A 26,170-nucleotide genomic window follows, 5' to 3' on the forward strand; every position below is an offset into this window, starting at 1 on the left:
ATTGCTGAAAGCATTGTGCCTTGCAAATGTTGGCTTACACAAAACTACTGGTAATAACTTAAAAGGCCTGTCTTCTAAATGAAACGCGGTTTCAAAAGAGCCAAGAGTGAAAACGTGTAGATATGGATAGCAGGACCACATTACTGGACAGTAAGGGAAAAAAAACCCTCTGGGAGGTGGGAGCATAAGCAAAGCTGCTAAGTGAATGAGAAACTGTCGAGTAAATTTAGAACGGTGCAGGGTTAGAGTTCATGTCGGGCGGAATTGAATCAGGTTACGTAAAGTATTTGGGAATGATGATTGAGAAAGTACAGCCATTTCAATCCAAACTCTAATCACATAGCAAACATCATTTAGTTAATTTACCACTTTTATTACAGCTTCCATGATGCTGGTGATATGAGGAGAACACTTTGTCTTTTTAATCAGGGCTGTAGTCAAGACCAGGACCGGTCGAGTCCAAGACAAGACCGAGTCCAGGACAGAAAAGAACAAGTTGTATGCATGACAGTAAAAAGTCAATCATTTTGGGTTATTATTTGTTGATCTAAAAGCAAAAATAGTGTCAGAACACCCAGGATTTGTAAGTATAACCATTCCCCTTGATATCACATAATCTAATCTAAAGAAAAAAGAATGATATAAGGTGATACCTATAGTTACAACTGATACAAACACCAATCCACTAATATTACCACTGCTAGGTACTAGTACTGAGCATTTGAGCAACTAAATTACAATATAGCTTCACTCCAGACAGACAAGAATGACCAGTATTACCAGTGTACTCCTATGGTTGGTTTATGCCTTCCCTGGAAAAACAATATTGTATCATTTTGTTATTTAGATGTGCACTAATGAGAAATAAATAAAGACGCCTGGACTCGGTCGAGACCAAGAACCATATTTGGCAAGACCAGTGGCCGAGACAAGTCCAAGTCAAATACCAGCGAGACCGAGACCATAAAAAAAACGGTCTCGAGTCCAAGACCGGACTTGAGTCCTACAGCCCTGCTTTCTATAGAATACACAAATAACAACGTCACTTTGACTATAAATGAAAAGGCATCTCTAAACGAGACAATGACCGTGTGGTGGGTAGGTGTATACGAACCCCTGGGTAGCAAAACTATGATCTCATCTTGTTCCCAGCTGTTTCTATGACAGCCAAGTCTCCAGGAAACAGAAAGCCCCGTCTCCTCCTTCCCCTCGCCCGTCTATTTGTCTTGCACCGAGGCTTGTTGATGTAGGTTTAATTCACAGAAACTGAAACCAGACGTCATAACAACCGAGTATCAAAGCGTGGTGGGAAATTTACGACAAAACGAAGAGAGTGGAAAAGTCTCAACATGAGTTTGCGTGCTCCTGTTGTGGCTTCATATGGTTCATTTATTTAGACGGAAAAGGCCGAACATAAGGAAACCAGAGCGGGGCGCTTTGTTTAATCTGTAAACAGGTGCCGTTTAAAGAGGCCCGACTGGATTTGTTTTTGCAGCTCCACCTACGCCTGCAAACATCTCTGTTGTATACACGGTCACACCCTCCTGTTCAGCCATGGAGCTGGTTGAGAGAATTTCCCCTCTCAGATCTTCCTTTTGGTTTCATCGTAATGCGTGATGTCAACCCAGGCTCGACAAGATTATTTGGACGCAAAGTCTGAAGACGTTTTCAATTACCTCTCACTCAACAGGAATTCATATACGTTAACCCCTTCAGGTTAAACCGGGTTACCTAATCACTTCAAGGGCAGATTGGTTCTAAAAGACCTGAGAAAATGACTTAATATAACACAATGTCATCACTTAAAGCATATAATTAGTCTAATCCTTACTAAACTGAACATATATAGACAGAAATGCAGCTAATGGTACGATCAAAATTGTTTAAAATCCTTATGAACTCCACATTTCAGTATGCATGTAGCGAAATTATATTTATGTATTTGAATGTGGTCTGGTTTATGAAGAGGTGGTTTACTAAGTTCCTTTACCCTTTCCAGCAAAGCAGGGTTGTCATATCCAGTTTAATGATCATTCAAAAGTTAAAAATGTACGTCTTTTTACTTGTCAAGTCCATTTAAATTCAAAGTGATGTGACTGCAGCTCCACCCAGCTATCTAAGCATCCATCCGTTCAGGCTGGAGCTTTGTGCCCACACTGGTGAAACTCCCTGTAGGCCAAATGTTATCAGCACAACTCCATCTCCAGCCTATTGTAATGAGAGGGACTGTTTGTAGAGAGATTTTAATAACTCCCATATAACCTTTTTATATCCTTGGAGTCACACGGACTGCTTATGAAGCGCAAAAACAAGCACACAGACACACCCACCCCGTCCACTGCTAGCTTTGATAAAGTTAGTTTGAACTGCTATGGAAGATGTGATAACACAAACTGTGTGTGCATGCATTTCTTTGACAGTTTGCCAGCAATACTGATCTACCATTTGTGGACGGTAGACTGACAAAACAACTTAAATGTTTTCAGACGGTCAAAAAACTACCAGCAGTCCTCTGTAATATCTTTACAGGCACATAATTTTCCTTTAACTACTTTTAGCCTACAAGTGTTTAGTCAATGTGGCTTAATGCTGATTAACAGCAACAACATCACTTGAAGGGAAAAGTCTCCCTTCTAATTATTCCCAGAGGAGGACGGCTCAACCCCCCAAAGGGGTAAAAGTGGAGAGCTGGTGTACAGCCTGGACAGCAGGAGGAGAGCTAGCAGGAGAGGCTGGAGGAGAAAGGAGGGGAGGGAAAGACAGATGGACAGTATGGTGGCTCATTTTACATTCCCACGACTGTTACTGGTCTTATACCGTTCATGAGAGACAGTTTGGTCAGGCTGCACGACAGAAGACAGAAAATGTTTGCTTAGAAAAGTGAAAAAAAGCAAGACTACACAATGGTGCTAAAATTCAGAATCTACTTTTAAAAACCAGCTGACACAGAGCTGCCAATCATTCAGCAATAACTGGAGATAAGACATTTACAGCTCCTAGGTTGAGTTTATTTTTATTTGTTTTATTACATCAGGGCTTGTCGATACTGTCCAGGTGCTCCTGATTATTTGGATCATAAAAAACAACTTTCCATTTCCTCTGGAAACAGCAAGAGTTTCGGCTTCAGCAGCATTGTGTAAAATGACCCTCAGAGCAAAGCTCAAACTGAAACAGTGACACAGAAGAAGAAGCTTTAAGATCACTTAATAGCATTGTACAACATGTCACAACTGTTTATGGTTTTCTGCCTTTCAGGCCATTTAAAAAAAATAAATAAATAAATGCTGCATGGTTTCCTTGTGCGGTTTTCTTACATTGAGCTCAAACCGCTAAATGTTTTCTGTTGTGACACTGAAGTTAATTTAGACTGAGAATAAAGGGTGAGGATGTTACTTAGACTACCTTTGACACTTATTCTCATGCCCAAATAATGAAAAATAAATAAATAAATCATGGATTATTACATATCAAATCAAACAGATATATATATATATATATATATATATATATATATCATATCAAAGCAGTTAATTGCTATGATTTCTGTGGGTCTTGCAATCCTTAAAGGTCAATAAAATAATACAAACTATCGAGTTCTAATGTGGGGGGGAAAAAAACGCACGCTGCCAAATGAGGCATATGCATTAATTAATGAACTGTTTACCAGCTGAACCCCTGCTGTGGGGATTCAGCTGGTACGTGAATCACCCCAATAACATATGCAGAAGAATGAGAACACAAGTGTGGTACGAAATAAAAGACACAGAGTTCCTCTAGTTCTGTAATCAGCAGGAAAAACATTAAAGGTCCTATGGCATGAAAATAAATGGAGGCTTTTATGTATTTTTATAGGCTTTAGTGGTCCCCTAATACTGTATCTGAGTTTTTTTCCCCAAAATTCTGCCTTGGTGCAGAATTACAGCCAGGCCCAAAAATGAGCTTTCCTTAGGGTCCCCAGAATGAGCTGTTTAGTGGGGGTGCGGCCTTACTTACGCCCGTGGTACCTTGCGCAAATGTTTTGTGAATCGCTATGGCACGTAGATGGCACAGCAGCCCTATGCCGTAAAACTAGCGAAACCTGTTGAAATGAGCTTACTTTGACAATATGACAAACTAGTTACTGAACAACTCTCCTAACACAGTACAAACATTAAGCAAGTGCTACACAAGACAGCAAAAAAGGCGTGCGTGAAGGGGAAAGCAGGAGTGAGGATTTTGACAGTCTCATCTGATTGCTCTGGTTTGCAAAGATGCACGTAGCGCGAGTCATTTCAATCAGGGGAAAGGCAGATATCGTGCGCGCCACAACACCAACAGCAGGACGGCTATCAAAACAACAAATAAGTACACAACACTCGCGTTACAGTAAATGAGGTGTCCACTTGCATACCTCATGCTATTTACTGTTACATTAGCGACAGTGACCGAGCAATTAGCTGCAGAGCTAACGACACAGACTGACCGTTTTGACTCTGGAACCATGAATGAATTATTATCCTGATGAAATGCACTGAATTTGCGGATTCATTCTTCTTCAGGAAGCTTGAAGTAGGGGGTTTTGGTCTAAAATGAGCCAGCTAACCATCTCATGGGCATGCAAACACCTCCAACAGCCCAGTTGGCAGAGATAAGAGCTTGCAGATGCTATTAGCTGCATAGCTAACCGTTAGCTAACGTTAGCTGCTAACGATACAAACCCTTTCCTGTGATAACAAGCTATGTAACTATACTGTACATACAGGAAAGCAACACAATAATAGAGCGTTAAATTACTTACTCGGGAATGAGATCCTTCCCCAAGTAAGGGGGCGAATGGAGCAGGAGATTGACAGGCGGATCGGTGCGGCGTCTGCAGAGATGCGGGCTCTGCACCGGCCCGTTGTGGTGAAGAAGGAGCTGAGCCAGAAGGCGAAGCTCTCATTTACCGGTCAATCTATGTTCCTACCCTCACCTATGGTCACGAGCTGTGGATAGTGACCGAGAGAACGAGATCGCGAATACAAGCGGCCGAAATGAGTTTCCTCCGCAGGGTGTCTGGGCTCTCCCTTGGGCTCGGTATTAGCCCAAGTTCTGGAAACATTCGTCTGTGAAATATTTGGCGCACACACAAATCTCTTCGGTTCTGTCGTCACTTTCCGAGAAAAAAAAAACTAAATCTGTCCACTGGCTCTTTAGAGGTTCTGATGCAGGAGCTCTAAACAGATTTTTTTACATCGATATACAGCGCAATGAGCTGGCCAAAGAGCTGTGGGCGGGGAAAGGCAGTTTATTGGCTCTGGGTGGAAACAACCTCCACGTCATAAGCGGCGCCCACGTCATAAGCGGCGGCTTTCCCGATCAGGCCATCTGCATGGTCACATTTCCAAAGGCGGAGAATAATTTCCAGTGCATGGTTTCGGTCTATCGTCATTTTTAGCCACCGGGGGACCGCAGGCAGGCTAGAGGAACTCATATTAATGTTAAACAACCTTAAAAAGTGATAATTTCATGCCATGGGACCTTTAAATCCTTGCTCTATCCTGATTATTACTTTTTTTTTTTTTTTTTTTTTAAAAAAAATCACAGCTCTAAAAATGCAGGAGCTTAAAGCCTTAAATGAGTTACTCAGAGTCCATTTCCATTAAATGACAACCCCTCAGAAAGATTACAGGATAACGCTCTTTGTCTACTTAAAGGGGCACTAGGCAGCATTTTCACCTAAAATTATAGCCTTCAGGAGTTTAACAAAAGGTTATACAAGTCAATGGTAAGCGAATGAAGCCTGTCTCGCTCCCAACAGGGGTCTGTATGCTGAAAATCCCATATGTAACTTCGGCAGGAGCGACCCGCTTCTGAAGTGTCGTGATGCGCGAGAAGAGTCGTTTGTGTTTACGGCAGTTAGCTAGGTACTGTATGCTAGCTGTAGTTGTAGCTATGTGTTCGCTTGCGTTGAAGAGCCAACACCAAGCGTTTCATATTCTGCCTTTCACAGACTGAATATGAAACGTTCGATGTTGGCACTTCCCATCTTTGTGAAATTTCTCCAAGCGTGATCTTGTTCATCTACCATAGTGATCTGCGTTTTAGATCGTGAAGAGACAGGTGATGACGGTGCTCTAATTCCTCCTGAGTTCGAGACGTAGCCTAGCTTCAGAAATACACGGACTGACCTGATTAGAATAAGAATAGCGTGTTGATCCGAACAAGAATTGTTATCTACAAATGAAAATTGATTAATTTGTGATTGTAATCGGAATAGTGTAGAGCTAGTCTGCGTTTATTGCGGCATGTGTTGGTAGTGCTTGCGCGCATCTCTGTCTAAGATGTAACTTTTGTAAGTGTCTGCTAATACAAAGGAATCACTCCACGAATACACCATGATGAGGGAAGAATCCCATTCAAGATCAGCAACAGTCCATCCATACATCCATTATGTGCCGCTTGTCCGGGGATCGGGTCGCGGGGACAGCAGCCTGAGCAGAGAAACCCAGACGTCCCTGTCCCCGGCCACTTCCTCCAGCAACAGTATTATAGCATATTATCTTGAGTTCTCTCTACAGAAAATCTCTGATTATAGTATCTTACGTGGGCAGTCTACACTTGTGAATCAGATGACCTAACTGCACTGACTAAATAACACAACGGCAGCATTCGCCACGATGTTTAGTTAGTGGGTGTGTACAGGTGGGCATTTTTACGACAGTGTAGAATTTCAGTTTGACCAATAGAGATCGCTATACTGCCGCTAAACTACCTTGTATCCCTTTAAAAAAAAAATTGAATAAAATAAAAATAAAAAAGACACGGCTTTGACTATGCTACAATATTTTTACCATTTGTTGGTCAAGTTCACCTGGAGAATGAATCATTTCCGAATGAATATCGTCAACACCAAACACGGCCCTGCCAGCAGCAGTTCTCCATCCCAATAGTTGGATTGTTGTGTTACATAGACAGTTTTTTTTAAACACTTCCTAACTAACACACATTTAAAACTGTCAGCCCTCCAGCAGCTCCCCACAGATAGTCAACTTAACTGTGTGGCTGTTTAAACTGCACAGCAGAGCTGGACGATCAGGGTGGAATCGATGCATGTGGCCCGAGGGGCCCTGTGCACTGTCATAATGAGAATGGGTCAAGGGTCAAATTATGTCAGAGTGTGAGTTTGCTGCTGTTGACACATCCAAACAGGGCCCAAATGAGAGCGATGGGGAGGAATTGTTGCTGTTGCATAATGAAACTCAAAAGGACTACAACATAGAAATGAGGTGGTGCCAAATTTGACTGATGGAGATACAAAGCCAAAATTCAACAGATGAAATATATATATATATATATATATATATAAAAAAAAAACATGTGGGACAGAAGCCCGACGACAGCTGTGAAACATCTGTCAGATTTAGATTTTGGCTGAGTGACCCACCCTGACCCACTTGCTTTTTCCAGCCCGCCCAGTGCTCACACACAACACTGCTAGGGTTCAAGAGCCTGGGCTGATAGGGGATGTCATGACTGTGTGAGCTCAGAGTTGCTGGCTGTGGGTGTCTGGGGAGAAGGAGGGGTCCATTTGAAGCTGGAATGCAGGGGTACAACACTATGAGGTCATGAGAATTATGGGATGTTTTCACAAAGGGATGGCTAGATGGGAAAAGGGAGGTATGGAGACACGGAAAAACCCACAGAGAAGAACGCTGGTGTGCGCCAGCTGCTGCAGCTCATATCAACTGTGAAACACAAGCACAGTTTACATGTACACAGGACTTCAGTTCACATGAAGGCTGACCAACACCGTCCCGCCATAACCGGCAAAACAACTAGGAAAACGGCCATTAAGGCAAGGCAATTTTACTTATAGAGCACAATTCATACACAAGGCAATTCAAAGTGCTTCACAGCTACCTAAAATCACACGAAGGCAATAAAATCATTAAAAAGAAATAAAAAAATAATAATAAAAATTTTAATTTAAATAAAAATCTTAAAAAAAAAAAAAACATTAATTCATTAAATTAAAAATGAAGAGTGCAGATAAAATACTTTCAGGTGTCATATGCACAGCTAAATAGAACAGTTTTCAGCCTGGTAAAAACTAACAGTTTTACCAGGTTTTTTTTTTTAACCGTGTACAATGTACTAGGCTTTACTACCCCGCAGTGGGGTGAGGAGCCGGGTCGGGTAGTTGGTTGGTGAGGGTGTGGTTAACATTAACATGCCCCAGTCAGGAAGAGGAAAATGAACTCGCAGTGAACGGAACGTGATCTGAGCTGCTAGTGTCAAACAATGCAACCTATTGTAGTCCTGTGGCTGTCTGGCCTCGTCATCAGCATGGCACCCTTTTAGCCGTCCCCTTCCCTCCACCCGGTAACCTCCACCCTCGTGCCCCATCAAAGTCGTACTCCCATCTGGATGGCAATGATGCAACAACAGCAACGCTTTTCAAAAGGCCAACCTTTTCTCAATTAAGTATTTTAGAGCATCAATAGAAGATGATGTTCTAAAATATTTAAAGGGGATAGAGAATCAAAATCATCTTTTTCACGTTTTTGGTGTTAGTTCTGAGTCTCCCCGCTGTGGGGAGTACACAAGAAGTGCCAGCAAGTGTCAGAACCTCCGTTTCAAGTACTCCCCTTTTTTGAATTGCCGCCAGAAAATGGGCCAATTCGTGTTTGAGCATTAAGTGACGTATCTTTTGGCGCAATTGCCCCCCCACACCCAAATCCACAGCCACCCCCTTCACGGAGTACAGTTTCACAAACCTTGCACGATTCCGAGCAGGTTTCAGTCGGATTTTAATGCTCAGTAGAGGGTCAGTGCCGACTTTGCAACAAAAATCAACCCCAACAATCAGTACAGCCTGTAAGTATCACATTTTATTTTGTTTTAAATGTGTGTTGTGCCATATTCCTGTTGTAAGAATTGCACGTTAGCTCTGGCTTGTTCATCTAAAAGGAATGAGTTAACCCCTTAGCACCTAGCTATTTGCACTATTATGCAGGCGGTAATGGCCCTGTCACACTGTTGCGTATGAGAGAAGCGTATGAGTTGCGTATGAAAATTAATAATATAATTTTCATACGCACGAAAAGTCCTTGAAAATAAAGAATTGTGCGTATACTTACCGTATTGAACCTATGAGTAGCGTATGAGTAGCTTATGGTCAGCGTATTGACAGCGAATGTCAGCGTATGAACAACGTATAACCAGCGTACTCTGCGTATGACTAGCGTATGAACTGCGCATGCCCAGCGTACGTTTCAACGCGCCTATATCAGCAGCCTTTCCACATTGCTCCATTATTGCAGTAGACGACGCGCTGTCAACATCTCTCAAGACATTCATCTCGTCATGCCTCCCAAGAAGCAATCGTCGTTTGCCCGGGCCCTGGGCCGAGGAAAAGGCAAAAAAAAACACAAGAATCATTCTCACCCAAACCTGCTGAAATGCCTGATGCTCCTGCGGCTGATGAGTTACATGCTTCTGAGCGATCAAGATCCCCAACTCCTCCTCCTGACCGCTCCCGTGAATCGTCGGTCGCCTCAGATATGTCAGTTGCCGCCTCCATCTCCTAGCTGTACGGTACACCTTCATGCCAGCGTATGGCAACTTATGTCCAGCGTTCTCGACCTATCAGTAACGTACCTCTAGCGTATTAACCATACGCTTGCATACGCACAAAAGTTTTGAGCATGTTCAAAAATGTATTTCTGCCTCAGCGTATGAAAATTATCACTCATACGCATACGCTAGTGCCATACGCAACAGTGTGACAGGGCCATAAGTAAGCCTGCAAAGGCCAGCTTGCTTGTTTCAATGCATAACCTTTGGAAGTCACAGTAACCGAAGTAAAACAAAACAAATGAAGCCAAACGGAGTACTTTCTTTTCAGTGAGAGCAAGGGCAGCCAATCAAGCAATGGCAACCGAATAGCGCCAACACCTACCTGCATTTCATAATGAGGTTGCCAGATAAGCTCTGAAACTACGCCAATAAGGGCAAACGAAGCATTCTAAACCCAGCATAGTAACATAGCTGTTTCAGAGAGCCTTTTAGGCAGGTTCTGAGCCATTACAGACCCAACCAATTTTTTTTGGGCTACATATCACATCACAGAACAAGGATTAATGCACCATTCAACCTTTCTCTATCACCATTAATGAAATGTGACCACTTAAGTCATCGGTAATTACATAAAAAGTTATCTTGTGTGTGAGGAGTACCATAAACCCCAAAATACACACTTTACTATCATGTAAGAAAAGATAAGGCAGGCAATTCCATCATTTTAATGAGCCTAACATCTACAATGACCTTTTTCCTTGCTGACAAAGTCAGATAAGAGCCTGGATCGAATCCATCTTGTGCTCAGAGGTGGCACTTCCAGACAACACTTCTGAAGAGAAGCGTGAAGCTGAATTCATGGTTACCGCATCCGACTGTGCGCATGTCTGATTGATGTGAGATAAGCAAAAACTGGAAAACGCATGATGGAATGAAACTGCACAGGAATAGTGACGTCCCTCTTGCTGTGACAGCAGTATGACGTGTTTAAAAACTTCATGCTCAACTTAACCGTTTCCAGCTCTTTCACACAACATTTGCTATGCTGCCAAAATTATGTTGTCATTCATGTCAATACGGATATCCATCAGCCTAAAATGGGTTTATTTTGTAAACTTAGCAGAAATGTAAAGAAAAAGGTACGGGCGATGCTCATTTACGTCTTAGGCATCCGTAGTAGAAATTATTTTTCAGTGTTGGTCATGGTTTTATGCATTCCTTGGGGGTCAGATAAGATAAAGCTTGAAGTCAAAAGAGCCAGTAGAAGCTTATGATGCGTTTCATGCCTATATATAGAAATTTTTCTGCATCACATGATAGGGAGGCCTGTTAGACCGCATTGTTTTAGAAAACCGAGATGCCTGACTTGAAAATAAATGAGAATTTGAGCCTCCAGTTGCTCACGGGTTCCATGATGTATTACTGTGGATTGTGTCTGCCTGCTCTGCCTCAAGGCAGCGCTGAGAGAAAAAAAAAAACAACTTTGTGTGCATAACTGTCTCCTTACATCATGGTAAGGCTTATGGGAAGTACTCCTATGCATTCCCTGGAGTCTCTTTTCCCGTGTGTCACTTTCTTAATCTGTATGTTTGAGAACATGTAAATTTTGCAAAAGAGCTCGACTTGGTTTTTCCAGAGTTGAGCAAAATATGTCTCACAAGCAACAACCACCAACCACCTTTTCAGATACTGTACCAAAAAACAAACAAACAAAAAAAAAAGGACCCCCCCCCCCATTCCATTCCACTCTCGTCTCCCCTCTAACCTTCATGAGGAAGTATGACGCAGTTGGGTTTAGGCTTCTATTGGGGCCGTTTCATACAGTCTTCCTGTGGGGGCAAACAAATGGCACGCCATGAAAAGGGTGTAGAGCTTCACCGCCTGCCTAATATCTACAATACTGGAATTTACAGTTTTGTAAAAATCCTTTTGTGGTTGTCTCAAAACTGACAGAGGTCATGTCAATCTCTTTTTTTTTTTTTTTAAATAAAAATTTCATGGTGTCTTGATAAAATTATTATTTTTTATTCTTTTCACCTCGTCTCTGCTCGAGGCCACAGGTAACATAACACACTCAAATCGCGCCAATCGCTGTCAAATACTGCGATGCTGATATACAGTCTGTAAAGAACAAACAGATAAGCTCAAATTTATATCTCAGTATACACAGTGCCATTAGGCAGTGTCATCTAAACCAGTTCAACAAGAAAACTCAACGGATGTTCCTCATTGGCCTGATGTCAAATCCTTAATGCAAAATACAACCGGCAGCTACCCACTGACTGTTGTACTTGTAAAATAGCTTGCTAAACATGTTATAGGATTTCCCCTCAGGATTACAAAAAAGTCTGACATAGGAAACCCAGTAAAAGACTGTCAGTTTGTCCAGGTGTTACATTTCATGACAATGGATTACATGAAAAAACAAAGGGCAGCAGGCCTACACATTTTACAGTCGGCACAGTTGCATGCACAGCTGAGTTTGGGTACAGCTCAACTTGTTTGTTTAAATGGACCACCGTCCTTCCAGTGTCCATGCATGGGAAGTTATTGACTGAAGAAACCCGACACAGCGACGCTCTGGACCGTGTGAAACGATCTGACTCGCTCGGACCATCGTAAACGTACGTATAGTCAAATTCACTGCACAGACGTCGTCTTTAACTTACACGAATGGCGACTGTGAGCAGTTATGAAATGAATGAAAACGAGAGGCAATCTTTAAGTGACCAGGATTGACACGCATTCTCAATGGGTCGATTTCTGGTAAGCATTTCTGACGTGTTTCACCATCTCACAAAAGAAACTGGAAAATGTGGGAATGAGAGCAGCTTGACAGTGAAGACGGTTGTAATTACGCACATGTAAACCTGTTCGCTAAAGATGCACAGAGATGAGACTTTGGCGCATGTGCAGAGCACTTAAGGTCCATTTGATTTTAGTTGAGCACATGCATGCAGAGTGATTTGATCCCAAACCACAATATTTGGGTATGCTAGCCTGAGAAGCTCCTTTTTTTCTTTTTAAATACCACTTCGGTCAGACTAACATGTTTACATGCATCTTAAAGCAATACTATGTAACTTCTCAAAAAGCCCATTATGGAGCTCCCCCTACAGGCTTGGAGGTAATGTACGGTTACGACACTGTCGTAAATACAACACCCTTTCGCTTTCACGTTTCAGTTATAACAAACTAGCGAGTCACTTTCCGAACACAGTGAAACATCAAGCAAGTACAACACAGCACAAAGCATGGCAGCAAATAAGCTACTTACTAATCCAGCAGAAAGGTGGCTAGCTCTGAATCAAACTTGTATCACAGATTCTCTTACTACCAGATTCGCAACTCACGGTGCATTTCCGGTTTCCAACGAGGCGATTTTGGTTGCAGTTCCACCCTCTTTCCACGTGGGGCGCTCAATTTTTGGAGACCAGAATGAATGGAGTCCTATGGAGCTATACGCCCTAGCGTGCCCTTATCTCAAGATATAATTTTTTCTCTAGTAATTCGAATGTTGTGTTCGAAAGAGGATGTTTAGAAAATACCCATGGCTGAGTTTTAGATTTTTAGAGCCACTCATTTGCTTAAAAAAAGGATTTTAAGTGTATATGACGTCATACATAGCTTACGACCGGAGATGCCGCTTTAAGCAAAGTCAAATGAAAGTGACCGTAACTGCGGAAAAGATTTGGAAGAGCAGAGGTAACATAAGCGGAAAAAGTCCATCTTAATTCTGTTGTCGCTTGGTATGGAGCCAGCCGTCAAGCGGTGCCTCTGGTCGTAATTCATTCTTTCGCCGGTCGACCAGCTGTCATTAGCACAATGCTAGCGCGTAGTGGACAACAAGAAGCCAACCTGTAAGAAATCAAAGGGATATATGTACTCGTTCAGTAGATTTTTGACTTGAAACCCATGTTGAGCTCTCAGAAACTACATTCAAATCTGAGCGCTCTTGAGGAGACTTAGGTGAAACTGACCATTTGTAGCATCTAGCTCCATTGGGCCCCATTCATTCTGGTCACCACCGACGCGCCCAGTGGAATTCTGGTGGAACTGCAGCCAAAAAGCCGGTACAATGGGGCTTAATAGTAAGTGGCAAGGCTGTTAGATAGGGCTGTGCTTGTATCCAAATGTTTCTTTCAGCTCTCGCCAACGAGTAAAAGCTGTTCCGAGAGCAACTCTAGTCCGGTCTCTTGCTTTGTCGGCCTCTCTCTTTCTCTTCCTTGCTTCATCTGTCAACGTCTTCTTCTGTTTCTTCGGTGCCTCTGCCATGATGATCGTACTGAAAATGTTGCGCTAGCTTAGCCTTATACCTGGGAGCGTGAGAGGGGTCCATTTGTTTTTGTGGTAGGTGTGCCAGAAAGCAAGTCGAAGTACTTCCGCTCAGCTCCCGGGCCGGTCCAGCGAAGTTACACAGCGCAGTTATTCCAACTCAGACCCCCGAAGGGCATAGGAGACAGGCCAATCGTAATATTAAAACTCATTCTAGCTGCACAATTTTTTTCAAGCTGTTATTTTAAGGTAGAAATGTTACATAGGATTGCTTTAAAAGTCAGGCTTTGTTTTTTCCCTAGTGTAATAAACACGCTCACCGTCTCTGCTTGATACTATATTTTGGTCCACTGTGAAAAACTAACCTTATTAAAATCTTTTCAAAAACAAACTCTAAGAGGAAGCAGCAATTAACCAAATGAATGACCAACAGTAAATAAAAGCCACATCTTGTGGGCACAGCCCCACCCTGGGAAAAACGTCTTCTGGGCTGCATCAAGTCCATACGGCTTCATGTTTTGGACATACGCACGGTGTCCGACTCCCATCTCTTAAATTTGGTTGACGAAAACAGAAAACTATCTCGCACTCCAGTTTTTAAAAGAGATGGCTAACCAGAATGAGCTCAATCAGTTTGGCAAAGATTGGCCCACCACGGCTGTTGTCCATATGTTGAGTTCTGACAAAGCCAGAGCTGGGCCCTTTTGAAAGATTTCTCTCAAAGCAGTTATTTAAGCAGAGCAATTAAAAAGAAACCCATGCTTGTTTTAACAGTGACACACGCTGGTTTTTGTAGCTCGACGATACAAAAAAATTAAAAAAAAAAAAAAAAAAGAGGAAGGTACTCATTAAGAAGCTGTCCATATTGGTTTAAAAAAAATAAAATAAAATCAATTGGGAGAAATTAGATATGAAGCTCACCACTCGGTGGAATTTCATGACGTCATGAACTCACACTGCTCTTAAGTGTTTAATTCCCAGCCAACTTTTCTTGCAACCACACCTTTTAAACCAGCATAACAGCTGCCTGCATCCGAGCTGCACTTGTCATCACGACCGTCTTTTGCATGTTCTCACATACCTGCGCCTCCCCTGGACTACTTCCAACTATGGAGGACACCGATGCCAACTTGCGAGCCATTTCACTGCCGACCTAAAATGCCAACAGGAATGTGCGATTGCAGACGGCGCAGTAACCTTTAACACCTGAACTTGGAGGGTGCGCAATTCCACACTGACATGTCGACCGATACGCAACACTTAAGACAGAGTTTCAGAGCTTTAAGCTTTACCGGGACAACAATACCAGTTTGAATGGTGTGAATGTCATTGTGCACACACACCTCATACATTTCTTTTGTAAAAAAAAAAAATTGTCAAAATATACTTGATGCCATCAATTCAAACTAGTTGACTCTAAAGCAAATGTCACAATTTTTCCCTCCAAACACACATACACAGAAAAGAAAACAACTTTGTAACTGGTGCCCCCACCAACAGGTCATCCCTGAAAGAGAATAGACTGAAATGTATGCCCTGTCACACCAAACACCAGTATTGTGGCTGCTGTTGCCCTTTGCATCTGTACACATGAAACTTTACAGCCAATGCAGAACAACACAGGGCAAAACCAAGGTGGCGCAGCTCCAGGAGCAAACCAGAGAGTGACCTGTAACACAGTACTACCAAGAGGCGGGTTATCTGTTCCTATGCAGTGGTTACAGGTCCCCTCATGATGGGAGCTACCCGTGGTCCTCAAACCAAAAGACATTTTCCCCACCCACCCACACATATAAGCCACTCAACTACAATGTGAGAGATGCAACAATTGGTTGTTTAATCCATCACAAGGAATTCAGTTCATTATAAAAAAATTTTAAAAAAAAGGGGGCAAAGAAATGTCTCGAGTTTTAGAGCAATTAAAGACATAATAAATGTACTTTTTATTCAGAAACTTAAACTGTGGTTTCCAACAAAAATACACACATATATATATACACACAGCATTTTTGTTTTTCACAGAGGACATGAGTTGTGTGCAGAAAAAACTTCCTTTTGTATCCCAGGTTTGATAATATAATATGTGGTATACATTTTTCTTTTCTTATTTTTTTAAGCAAAGAATTCCCTCCACTTCCTAAGTAAAAAAAAATAAAAATTATATATATATATATATATATATATATATATATATATAATTAAAATATTTATAAAAATAAATTATATATATGTAAATGTAAAAAATAAATAAAAATATTTATTATAATTTATTTATTTTTATAAATAAAATTATTTTATTTATTTTACATTATATATATATATATATATATATATATATATATATATATAAAACTGTACGACCACTCAGCATATGAGCCTCAACACAAGGCTGACAACTTATTAGACAATGCGGGCAGGAGGACATCCAGCTGCGTAAACTTACTTGAACAGAGTCGTTGGCCATGGACGGTCCTGTTGCTCCTGTTTTCAGTCCTGTTTCACAGACAAGCGTGTGGACATGTGGGGGAAATCTGTCCCTCGGGTTAAACACACACAGTTTCCTTTCTTTAGACAATAAAAACGACGACTCTTCGCCCTGCGAGTTGCGTCTCAACTTTATGCAGCCTGCTCACACAAAGGCAAACAGTCAGGAGGTAATCCGCATTGTTGGCTTTGCCTGTCTGGCCGCGCCTGAGCTGAACTGGTCCTTCCCCGGGTGTGCTTTTGACCAACGTTAGCCCCACCACCACCACACACAAAAAAAAAACAACACGTCTACTGACTGTGCGTTTTTAAAAAAGACGAATCATTAGCGTGACAACATCTAAGGAAAACAGCCGAGCTTCAGTCCATCTTCTGTGAGTGGTTGCCGTGCAACAGCTAGCAACAGCCCGGTAAAATCCACCAGCAGTCCGGGGCGGTGAGCCGCTTCCACGGTGAACATACAATGAAAGAAAGCCCCTTCCTCCTCTCCTGGTTTCCCGGTAACATCCGTGAAACAACGAACGAACACGCCTCAGTCTCCCGTCTATGAAAAAAAAGCCGCCTGTCAGTGCTTCACACGCCGCTTAATGCAGTCGAGAGGGACAATAGACACCTTCCCTGCCCGGTAAATAGTAAATACCCCGCCGGTAAAAGTCAGAGTCGCGCATAAACGAAAAGACGACACAGGGAAGGGCAAACCCCGCGTGCCCAGACGTTCGATCAGCGGGTAACTGACGGAGGGCTACAACAGAAAACCGCCGGGACGCGCGTTCATTTATCCAACGCTGGGAAGGGCGGGCACGCGCCCGTATGCGTCATGTGACCTGCAGCCAGACTCTCTTGACGACTTCTGATTAACCAACTGTTGAGTGTTATCTATTTAAAAAAAAAAATCTTGGTAAAATGTAAATTCTTCACATTGTAAATTCAAAGTCAGGAGACTTAAGTAGTCAAACTGATAATACTCGCTTTAAACAGGGCGTGAATATATGGAAGTTTCTCTGTGTCATCAGTTTGAGTACGAATTTCTAATATTTAATTTTTACAGCATCAAAATCAGACTTTGAATTTGAAAAACCAACAGTGTAAAAAAAAACAATTTCGAAAAACAAAATTCAGTGTAAAAAATTCAACTTCAAAAAATTCAGTGGAAAAAAAATTGATGTTGAATTTTTTTACACTGAGGCTACGGCTACACGAAAACGAAACGAGGTTTTTTTTGAAAACGGGTTCGAAAATTCTTGCGACCACACGGAAACGCGCTGCTGTCCAGACAAAAACGATGAAACGATGCAGTACACACGCCACTGTGTCACGCCACGCTGTGAGACAATAGAGAAGTGTTAAAATTGGCTCCCAGCGTCAACGTGTGACTGACGCAAAAACGTTTTAGCTGTAACAATGGAAACGAAACGAGGCCGTTTTCAAACTTTCCCACTCTGGAACCCGTTTTCAAAAACTATCGTTTTGGGGTAGTGGGAACGCCGGCTCCGTGTGGCCGCGACAGCGAAACGATAAGAAAAAGTATCGTTTACAGTGAAAAACGTTTTCGTGTAGCCGCAGCCTGAATTTTTTTTTAGATGTTGAATTTTTTTACACTGAATTTTTACACGAATTTCTAATATTGAATTTTAACAGCATCAAAATCAGACTTTGAATTTGAAAAACCAACAGTGTAAAAAAAAAATCAATTTCTAAAAACAAAAATCAGTGGGAAAAAAATTCAACTTCAAAAAATTCAGTGGAAAAAAAATTTTACGTTGAATTTTTTTCGACTGAATTTTTTTTTAGATGTTGAATTTTTTTCCACTGCATTTTTTTTGATGTTGAATTTTTTTTTAGATGTTGAATTTTTTTACACTGAATTTTTACACGAATTTCTAATATTGAATTTTTACAGCATCAAAATCAGACTTTGAATTTGAAAAACCAACAGTGTAAAAAAAAATCAATTTCTAAAAACAAAAAACAGTGGGAAAAAAATTGATGTTGAATTTTTTTCCACTGAATTTCTGTTTAGATGTTGAATTTTTTTCCACTGAATTTTGTTTTTAGAAATAGATTTTTTTTTTACACTGTTGGTTTTTCAAATTCAAAGTCTGATTTTGATGCTGGAAAAATTCAATATTAGAAATTCGTATTCAAACTCTGATGGCACAGAAAAACTTCCATACAACTGCTATTACTGGCATTTTAAAAGAAAAGAAAAGGACAGCGTGCTGTCATGTTAGCACCAACATGCTGAAAACACAGTCTGCCCCTGGGTACAGCCATTGTTCGAGGTTGCAAAAATACAAAGAGCAACAATATTATCAAAAACACAGGTGTTTTCTGCTTCTATATCGCTGTTTTGTGCATCTTTGCAGTGACTGTCACTACCTGTGCTCATGTTACATCCAGTTTAACCTTTTTTTAAGTCGCTTTGAGTCAGTCATTTACATTTTTCGTAGTTATTTCTTGTCCTTTTTTGTCTTTGCAGCCATCATGCATCTTAATTTGTGGCCATTTGTGTGGCTTTTGGACAGACTTTTCAACTAAAATCTTGACCCCATGTGCTAGTTAGGCTTGTTAACTATCCTCCAGTGATCAACCACCCCATTTTACAATCCCATTGAATTCCATACTGTAAAAGCAGTCAGAGTACAAAGCTGAGCAAAGAACATGAATGGGGTTAACAAAAAAAAGGGAAAGAAATGGAGGAAAGTGTACTATTTAATCATGTTTTGATGATTTTTCCGCTCGTTTTGCACAGTTTTGCTCCCAAAAAAAGATTTTCCTCCATAAAAGATTAACAGATGGTTATCCACGTTTCAGAGTAAATCTGACAAACTCATCTCAGTCAACAGAAATGCTAAAGCTGCTTTAATGCAAAAAGCCAATGTGGGAGACAGAGGATTTCACAACAGGATTAGGTGATATTACAGCACAAAGAGACGTTGATAGCAGATTTGAAACTGATGAACTGAACCACATTTGCATTACTGATTTGCAAGATGAAAATTTGGAGAAAGAGAAACAAGGAAGCAGGAACACACAGACCCTTTACTCCAGGGTACGCACACTCCATATCCTGTAATCACATCAGACAATTTAATAAATGCTACTGGACAGCTATATGTGTATATACATACATATGCCATACTATTCTATGTTGTATAAAAGGTTCTTTTCTCACCCAGATACAGTCAATTTCAATAAAATATGCCATTCCATGAAGAGTCAGAGGCTGTTCAGTAATTGAATTATAATTAGTGTGTACATGTCTTGAATGATCACTTGTAATCAGATCTTAGTAAATGCAAATAAATTTGAAGCCAGTGTCACACAGTCAGCTGTCAGTTGAGCAATAAACAGGGAATGAGAATGAATACGCATGTTTCTGTAAAATCCTAAACGCATTAAGTGACTGAAATAATTAATCATTCAGACACTAAAATGTATGAAAGTATTATACGAGAGAAGTAAACCGAAATTGTTGAACTCTGGGCAGTTTTCATTCTGGACTAGTCTCTGAAGAAAAGACAGAGAGACGGCAAAAGCTACTGTTTCCTCAATGTAAACTTCACCTGTAACACGTCCATGTGCATATGTGCCTCTCGTTAAGAACAGCAACACATCTCTCCTCACTCCTTGCCTCCATGTTAAAACTCTGCTTTGTTAAACTCAAATGACACTTTTGATGAGCAGAAGTATTTGGATCTCAGGCTTAAACATTCAGGGCAAGGTCTCTTAACAGGAGTCCAGGTCCGACAGGACAGATCAGAGTTTGGTGCTGCGCTCACAGCTGCTTTGTTCACTGTTGCTGCAGAAGCTAACACAAACTATGGAGGTGAAATATGTGTCCTGGCGAAAATTACAACGGTAACATTTCATCATCCTCTAAATGGTAAGATTAACTTCTCAGATGGCGATAGACTTGTTGTTTTTCCATCTATCTATCTTGATAGATATATATTATATTGATTTAGAATTATTGAATTCTTCGCCAATCTAACAATGTCTTGACAATTGTTAGATCGATTCTTTCATTGGAAGCTCAAGAACGAGCCGGAGTAATCTCAAGTTAAATGAAGTCTTTATTTGTGGTAACAAATGGAGTATATCAGCGCCGGACTCAGTATGACAGAAATCCGTCAGACAGAGCCTCGATTTCCGGTAACATTTTGTATTTATATGCTTCATTGTTTCACATAGGTTGGACCCCTTATTGATCAAATATGATTGGATATGAGTAGGTTCAACATGCTTCGTCATATTCTCTGAATAAGCCAAATAATGTCTCTGAATAACCCAAATAATGTGTGTGTGCCTCTGCACCTGCTTTCCCTGTTTTGTCTTCATATTCTCTGGATGTCTCGTGTCCATCATGGAAAAGTACTTTTAATAAAGCCAATTTTAACACCACAAAGATCAATAAAAAGTATTCTTTTTCAGTTTTGCCGCTAAAAGGAGAACATAATAAATACAGAAATATTCTAAGAATATTATTGTTACTATTTTTAAAATGTTATTAGCAGTAGTAGTAGTAGTAGTAGTAAGGAAATTTGACCTTTGACATGTAGCCATAGACAAGACAAAGGTAAAGACGTTAGGCGAAAGATTAGGTCGCTAATGTTAAAATTAGCTTCTAGTAAACGTAAACGTAATGATCAAGTTACTACAATTTTAATGGACATGTGATTAGAATGTGAACTATTTCGTAAAGAAAAACCCCGAAAGGTCAATGTGTCAGTTTCTGTGTTTAAACGTTCAGTTTAAAGCTAGCGTCGACACAGCTAGCCTAGCCTAGCTAGCTAGCTCAACGAGATCGATCGTTATTAGCAAGTAGTTTAATGAAGATGCACGGCAGAGCCACAAATAACAACTCTTTGTAGTGTATTTCAACAGGTATTTTTAATTAAAGAAGACCAACACCGTCAACAGCAGACAGCATGACAGATACCGAAGTTCAGGTTGAGTTCCAGCCCGATGGCTCACCGCCGGGGCGGCCTTCACTGAGAGACCCGCTGCAGGAGGACACATGCGGCGAGGCGTCAGACGGCACAGAGGGTCTGCTTAACTTTGGACGTCGAGGTCAAATTAAACGTATTGCATGCTCATAAAATATAGGCGTAATCCTTATCCAGGGTGCTTGCTCTTTATCCAAATTAAAATTCCAGACTTTTTTGAAACTGATACTTTTTTTCCCCCAAGACCTTAACTTTATGTACTTGTAACTTGTGTGCCTGCTCCCTACTTCTTTGGTTGAGATTGAACCAACTGTGTTTATTAGAAATGTTCATTTTTATAGGCTAGTATTCAATGAACAAATGCATTATTCACAGTAAAATATGCTTTTACTGATGAAAACGTTTCAAAACATGAAAATCACAAGTACATGAATTTCACATCAAACAAGTGTCACAAAAACTATCTATAAAAAAAAATGAATGTATGTAGAATTCAGTCTCTGCACTCACATCTCATCCCATTAGGCTAATACAGTACGTGACCAGTTAGTAAAATTATAGTTTTATAGCCTACCTTCCTATTTCTCATTTCACAATGCCTTTGAGGATACTGTAAAATTCTACCATACATTTATTTTCCATACTTTATTTCAAGATTTCAAAGGTTTATTGTCATGTGTGCAGTTAGAAACGTGTTTCCCTGAACAATGAAATTCTTTGCATTGTTGCCCGCACTGGATGTCCAAATATATAATATTAAAAGATAAGATAAAGATAAAAATAAGCATGCAACAACAATATTGTAACAGGATTCTTAAATAAAATAGAAATATAGACGTAAAAATATAGAAATCTGGCCTGTGTACATAATGTGCAGTAGTTATTAAGACTTTCACACAAAATTCAAGACTTTTCAAGGTCTGGAAAAACAGTGCTTCAAAATTCCATACTTATTAAGACTTTCAAGACTTGCGCAGGCACCCTGTTATCCTATATGACCTAAATTATCACTTTTTTGCTGCTCATATTTCATGCTACAGTTTTGTTAAAAGTAAGCAAATGATTGAGAAGCCCCGCGACACAAATGCTTGTTATACATAAGCTACATAGGACATTTATAAAAGGACATGGCTGATTAAAACGACTCTTCCCTTCCGACCCCCCCCCATATAAAATAACTTTATGAATTTATATTTTAGACGTTGAGGAGCCCCTATTGTTGCTGGCTGACGTTGCTCTGGCGCCACCTTGTGTTGGGCATGTCTCATGCAGCTGCCCTGAGGTCAGACAGATGGAGAGGAGCTTCCACTCCATCCGTCTGCAGCTCCAGTTCTTCTTGAGCAAAGCAGATAACTTACAGGACTGCCTCGTGAGTGGGTAAGTTCTTGGTTAGTGGTAACGGAGTGATTAAACTGGGTATGTTTGCAGTTTCGCCAGGTTTCTTGTGTTTTCTGACAGGCAGAGCCACCTTGAGAGAGAGGCTCTTGTTGCTGCAGTATCAACCCTCCTGTACACCTGCAGACCTTTTTTCAACTACCTGGAATCCACAGCTAGGAGCGCGGCGTTACAAAACACCCATCATCCTGTTGACGTTTGTTCAGAGGTAACCGTTTTCTGAAATGACAACCAACTTATGACATTTAAAATGGTATGATTACAGCTCGAGATTTATTTGGTCGGGTTTTGGGAATTTTATTGTTTAAAGATTTCTGGGATTGTTTTAGATCCAGTTCTGCCACAAACATGTTTCAATTCAATAAACAGTATCATTTACTGCATGCTGAAATCTCAGTTAAAGGAGAACTGCGGTATTTTCAACATTAAGCCTCTTTTCTGAGTCGTCTGCAATGTTTTAGAACCCCTCTCACCGCTTTTTTGATGTTTACTGCTGTCTCCGGTATTTGCCTAATTTTGATTCATCTCAACCTGCTTCAGAACGGCAAGTCATGTGCATGTCCAAAAAGGTCCGTAAAAGCACCATAAACGTCCGTTTTCAATATAATCAACTCACCAGAGTGGTTACTGGTGTGCACTGGTAATCCATATCAAATTTCGTTGCGAAAAGTTGCTTCTGTCGTGTTTTATTTGGCAGCTCGTTCATGCTCGAACTATTTTCTTAGCGTTGGCGGAGTAATATCAACGAACATCCAGTACAAAATGTCAAATAAAACACCGCAGTTATCCTTTAACTCAAAACAACATGACTGAAAACTTCTGCTGTGTGTGTGTGTGTGTGTGTGTGTGTGTGTGCACAGCTGTTGCACTTCTCTCAGCAGCTGTGTGACAGGTTGGAGCAGCTGGTGTTGATCTACACCAGCTATGATCTTCTCAGTTTGGATGAGACTGAGCCCAACAAGTACACACTCACACAAATTATCACGTTGGTGTTCAGTAGTTTTGTCATAGTGGTTGCAAGAAGTTGTTCCAATGTAGTTAAATTTAAGAACAAACAAATTAAATTCTTTACTTCATTTCTGTGAAAGAGAATAGCTTAAAGAACACCTTTTCTGAAAATGTCTATTATTCTCTTCATACTTTATTAATTATAATCAAAACTGATCCTCTGACCATTGCAAGTCTTTTTTTTCCTCTTCCCATCCAACTCTTTACCCGCATCCGTTTGCATTCCCAGCGTGTCTCACTTCTGCATCGGTCAGACTCGGCTGGGTCAGCTGAGGCTAACCATTTTCCGTTACTGTAAGCCGACGCCATACCTGGCCCGGGTCGACAGCGGACTGTACAAACGCATGCGCTGGAATGTGGAGAGACTCCCGGATGAGCAGCAGCGGACGGAAGAGGAGAAGGACGGAGGCTGCGAGGACAGATGGGACGAAACGAAGTGCCACACTGACCAGTGGGTCTGAATGTTAAAGCTTCTCCGCCCTTTTACTTTGTTTTCTTTGCTCAGTCCAAGAGCCGTTTGAACTGCGAGCTCGTCTTACTGCTGTGCTTGTGCCAATTTCAGTTACTTCCTGTGCTACGAGGACATTTCAAATGGAGACGCAGAGGCCGACGGGGATAGAAAAGAGGTCCGTCGTGATAACGTAATGAGGATGTGGTCCATCGGTCAGTGGGTGCAGGTGAACCCTGACCCCACAACTGAGGATATTTATGACTGGTAAAGACGCCCCGTTTACAGTTTCTGACACTAGTTTTCCCATGAATGAGGCCCCATCCACACGTAGCCGGGTATCTGCTAAAACGAATATATTTTTCTACGTTTGGACCCGTCATCCACATGAAAACGCATCATAAACGAATATTTTTAAAAACTCCGTTTATGCAGCTGCGTGTAGACAGAGATAACCGGAGATTTGCGTTTTCGAACGTCACAATATGCGCCAAAACAACAACAAATCTGCTTAAAAGTCTAAAGTGAGACCTTTGTTTACTGAAGAAGCATGGATGCCTTGAGAACTGTGGTGGTTATTATTGTGCAGGCGCTGTTTACTGCCTTGATTTTACACGCCCAAGTCGTACTCCCAGAGGAATGGCGTGACAATTTCCGCATGTCCCGGTCCTCACTCCTGTCGCTGTCGGAATTATTACGTCCTCATATCGAGGGGCAGTCTACTCTCACGCGATCACCTGTCAGTGTGCTCAAAAAAGTTGCGTGCACACTTTATTATTTAGCTGACGAGGGCAGATTACGCAAAACAGCAAATGCATTTGGGTTGTCAAGACAGGTGGTCTCAAACATTGTCAGTGATTGAAAACGCAGATGTTCGGTTGTGTGTGGAAGGTTTTTTTTTTTTTTCGAAAACGAGGTAATGTGGATACAAATTATTTTAAAAACGGAGGGGGGGGAAATATTCGGTTTTAAAAATACCCGGCTACGTGTGTACATAGCCTGAATCGTGAATAACCGAGTTGTAACTTGAGGCCATCCGATGCATCTGAATGTTTGTTTCAGGATCACATGCGAGGTCCCTCAGGCCAGTTATTGCAGGCTTTTTTTCCTGGGTGATGAAGAGCCATCCAGCTGCAGTGCCACAGACTGCCTGCAGCAGCTGCTGCTGTCACACATTTGATGGAGACACAAACAGTTTGACTCTCACGCTACACTCCACAGAGATTCTTAAGTTAAGTAATGCCCAAGCTGAGGTATTTAAAAAAAGGGGGGGGGGTTTGTTTGTATAACAGTATTGTTGTTTTAAAATGGTTATATGGAGGATTCTGTCAGGTTCAACCGATTTGATTTGTAAATTTTGAAAGATTTCAAGTCCAAGTTATTCAAGTTTCACCATTTTAATGTCAAATTTCAAGTTTGTAGTTTGTAAAATCAGTTGTAAATAAGTCCAGATTCATTAAAAAAAAAAAAACAACGCATTTTATTAACATGAAACATTGCATTGAAATCATTACACACAATTACAAATCTGTCAAAGAAACAGGTCATATTTTATAACAAGCTGCCATGAGTTGGACCACAAGTGAGATGGGCCCCCCCCATTTACCATTTACTTTTTTTTTTTTTTAAACCAGGTTCATGAATACATTTACATGAGGACACACAGGCTTAACTCTGTCAATAAATTAACATCTAAATGAAGAGTTAAGAACTCTTAGCCTGAGCAACAAACGCAGTATGTTCACTTATCAATGCAGACCACTCCACTCATCATTTCTGCTGTGTGGACAATGGAAGGCAATTTAATTATAAAGAATAAAATCTACCATTCACACCCAACATCCTTGATCTGTATTCAATAAAAATCTATATATAACTCTTACAACAGCTACTACTAAAACTCTGAAGTACAAAAGTAAAGTGGAGACTCCCTTCATTACAGTGATCAGTCTTCGAAACAATATACCCACAAACAACAACACCATGAAGCTGCTTTAGGAGACATTTTGGACATAAAACAAACAAAAAAAAAATCTTATCTGGACTTGTAGTGTGTTTGTTGTACAGGGGA

The 26,170-nt window shown here is 40.9% G+C and overlaps 2 protein-coding genes across 3 annotated transcripts in view; one reads left to right on the forward strand and one right to left on the reverse strand.

Moving 5' to 3' along the window:
• pkn1a (protein kinase N1a) overlaps positions 1-17,079 on the reverse strand; it is a 62,854-nt gene extending 45,775 nt beyond the window's left edge. Inside the window, exons 1-2 of one of the 2 annotated variants that reach the window (XM_075462577.1) lie at positions 16,259-17,079; positions 11,306-11,369 (exon numbers count right to left, since the gene is read on the reverse strand). In XM_075462577.1, the coding sequence (XP_075318692.1) occupies positions 11,306-11,311 (6 nt within the window). In that variant the 5' untranslated portion in view covers positions 11,312-11,369; positions 16,259-17,079. The remainder of the gene's footprint in view (positions 1-11,305; positions 11,370-16,258) is intronic. The other variant, XM_075462575.1, reaches the window with a different exon arrangement.
• Positions 17,080-21,230: 4,151 nt separating this feature from the next.
• c4h19orf67 (chromosome 4 C19orf67 homolog) lies at positions 21,231-25,279 on the forward strand. Its single transcript, XM_075462338.1, has 7 exons — positions 21,231-21,372; positions 22,448-22,625; positions 22,707-22,857; positions 23,504-23,604; positions 23,881-24,102; positions 24,214-24,366; positions 25,162-25,279. Exons 1-7 carry the CDS (start codon positions 21,231-21,233, stop codon positions 25,277-25,279), a joined length of 1,065 nt encoding a protein of 354 aa, XP_075318453.1.
• The last annotated feature ends 891 nt before the right edge of the window (positions 25,280-26,170 follow it).

This window comes from Odontesthes bonariensis, chromosome 4, assembly GCF_027942865.1.
Source record: "Odontesthes bonariensis isolate fOdoBon6 chromosome 4, fOdoBon6.hap1, whole genome shotgun sequence".
Classification (NCBI taxonomy): domain Eukaryota; kingdom Metazoa; phylum Chordata; class Actinopteri; order Atheriniformes; family Atherinopsidae; genus Odontesthes; species Odontesthes bonariensis.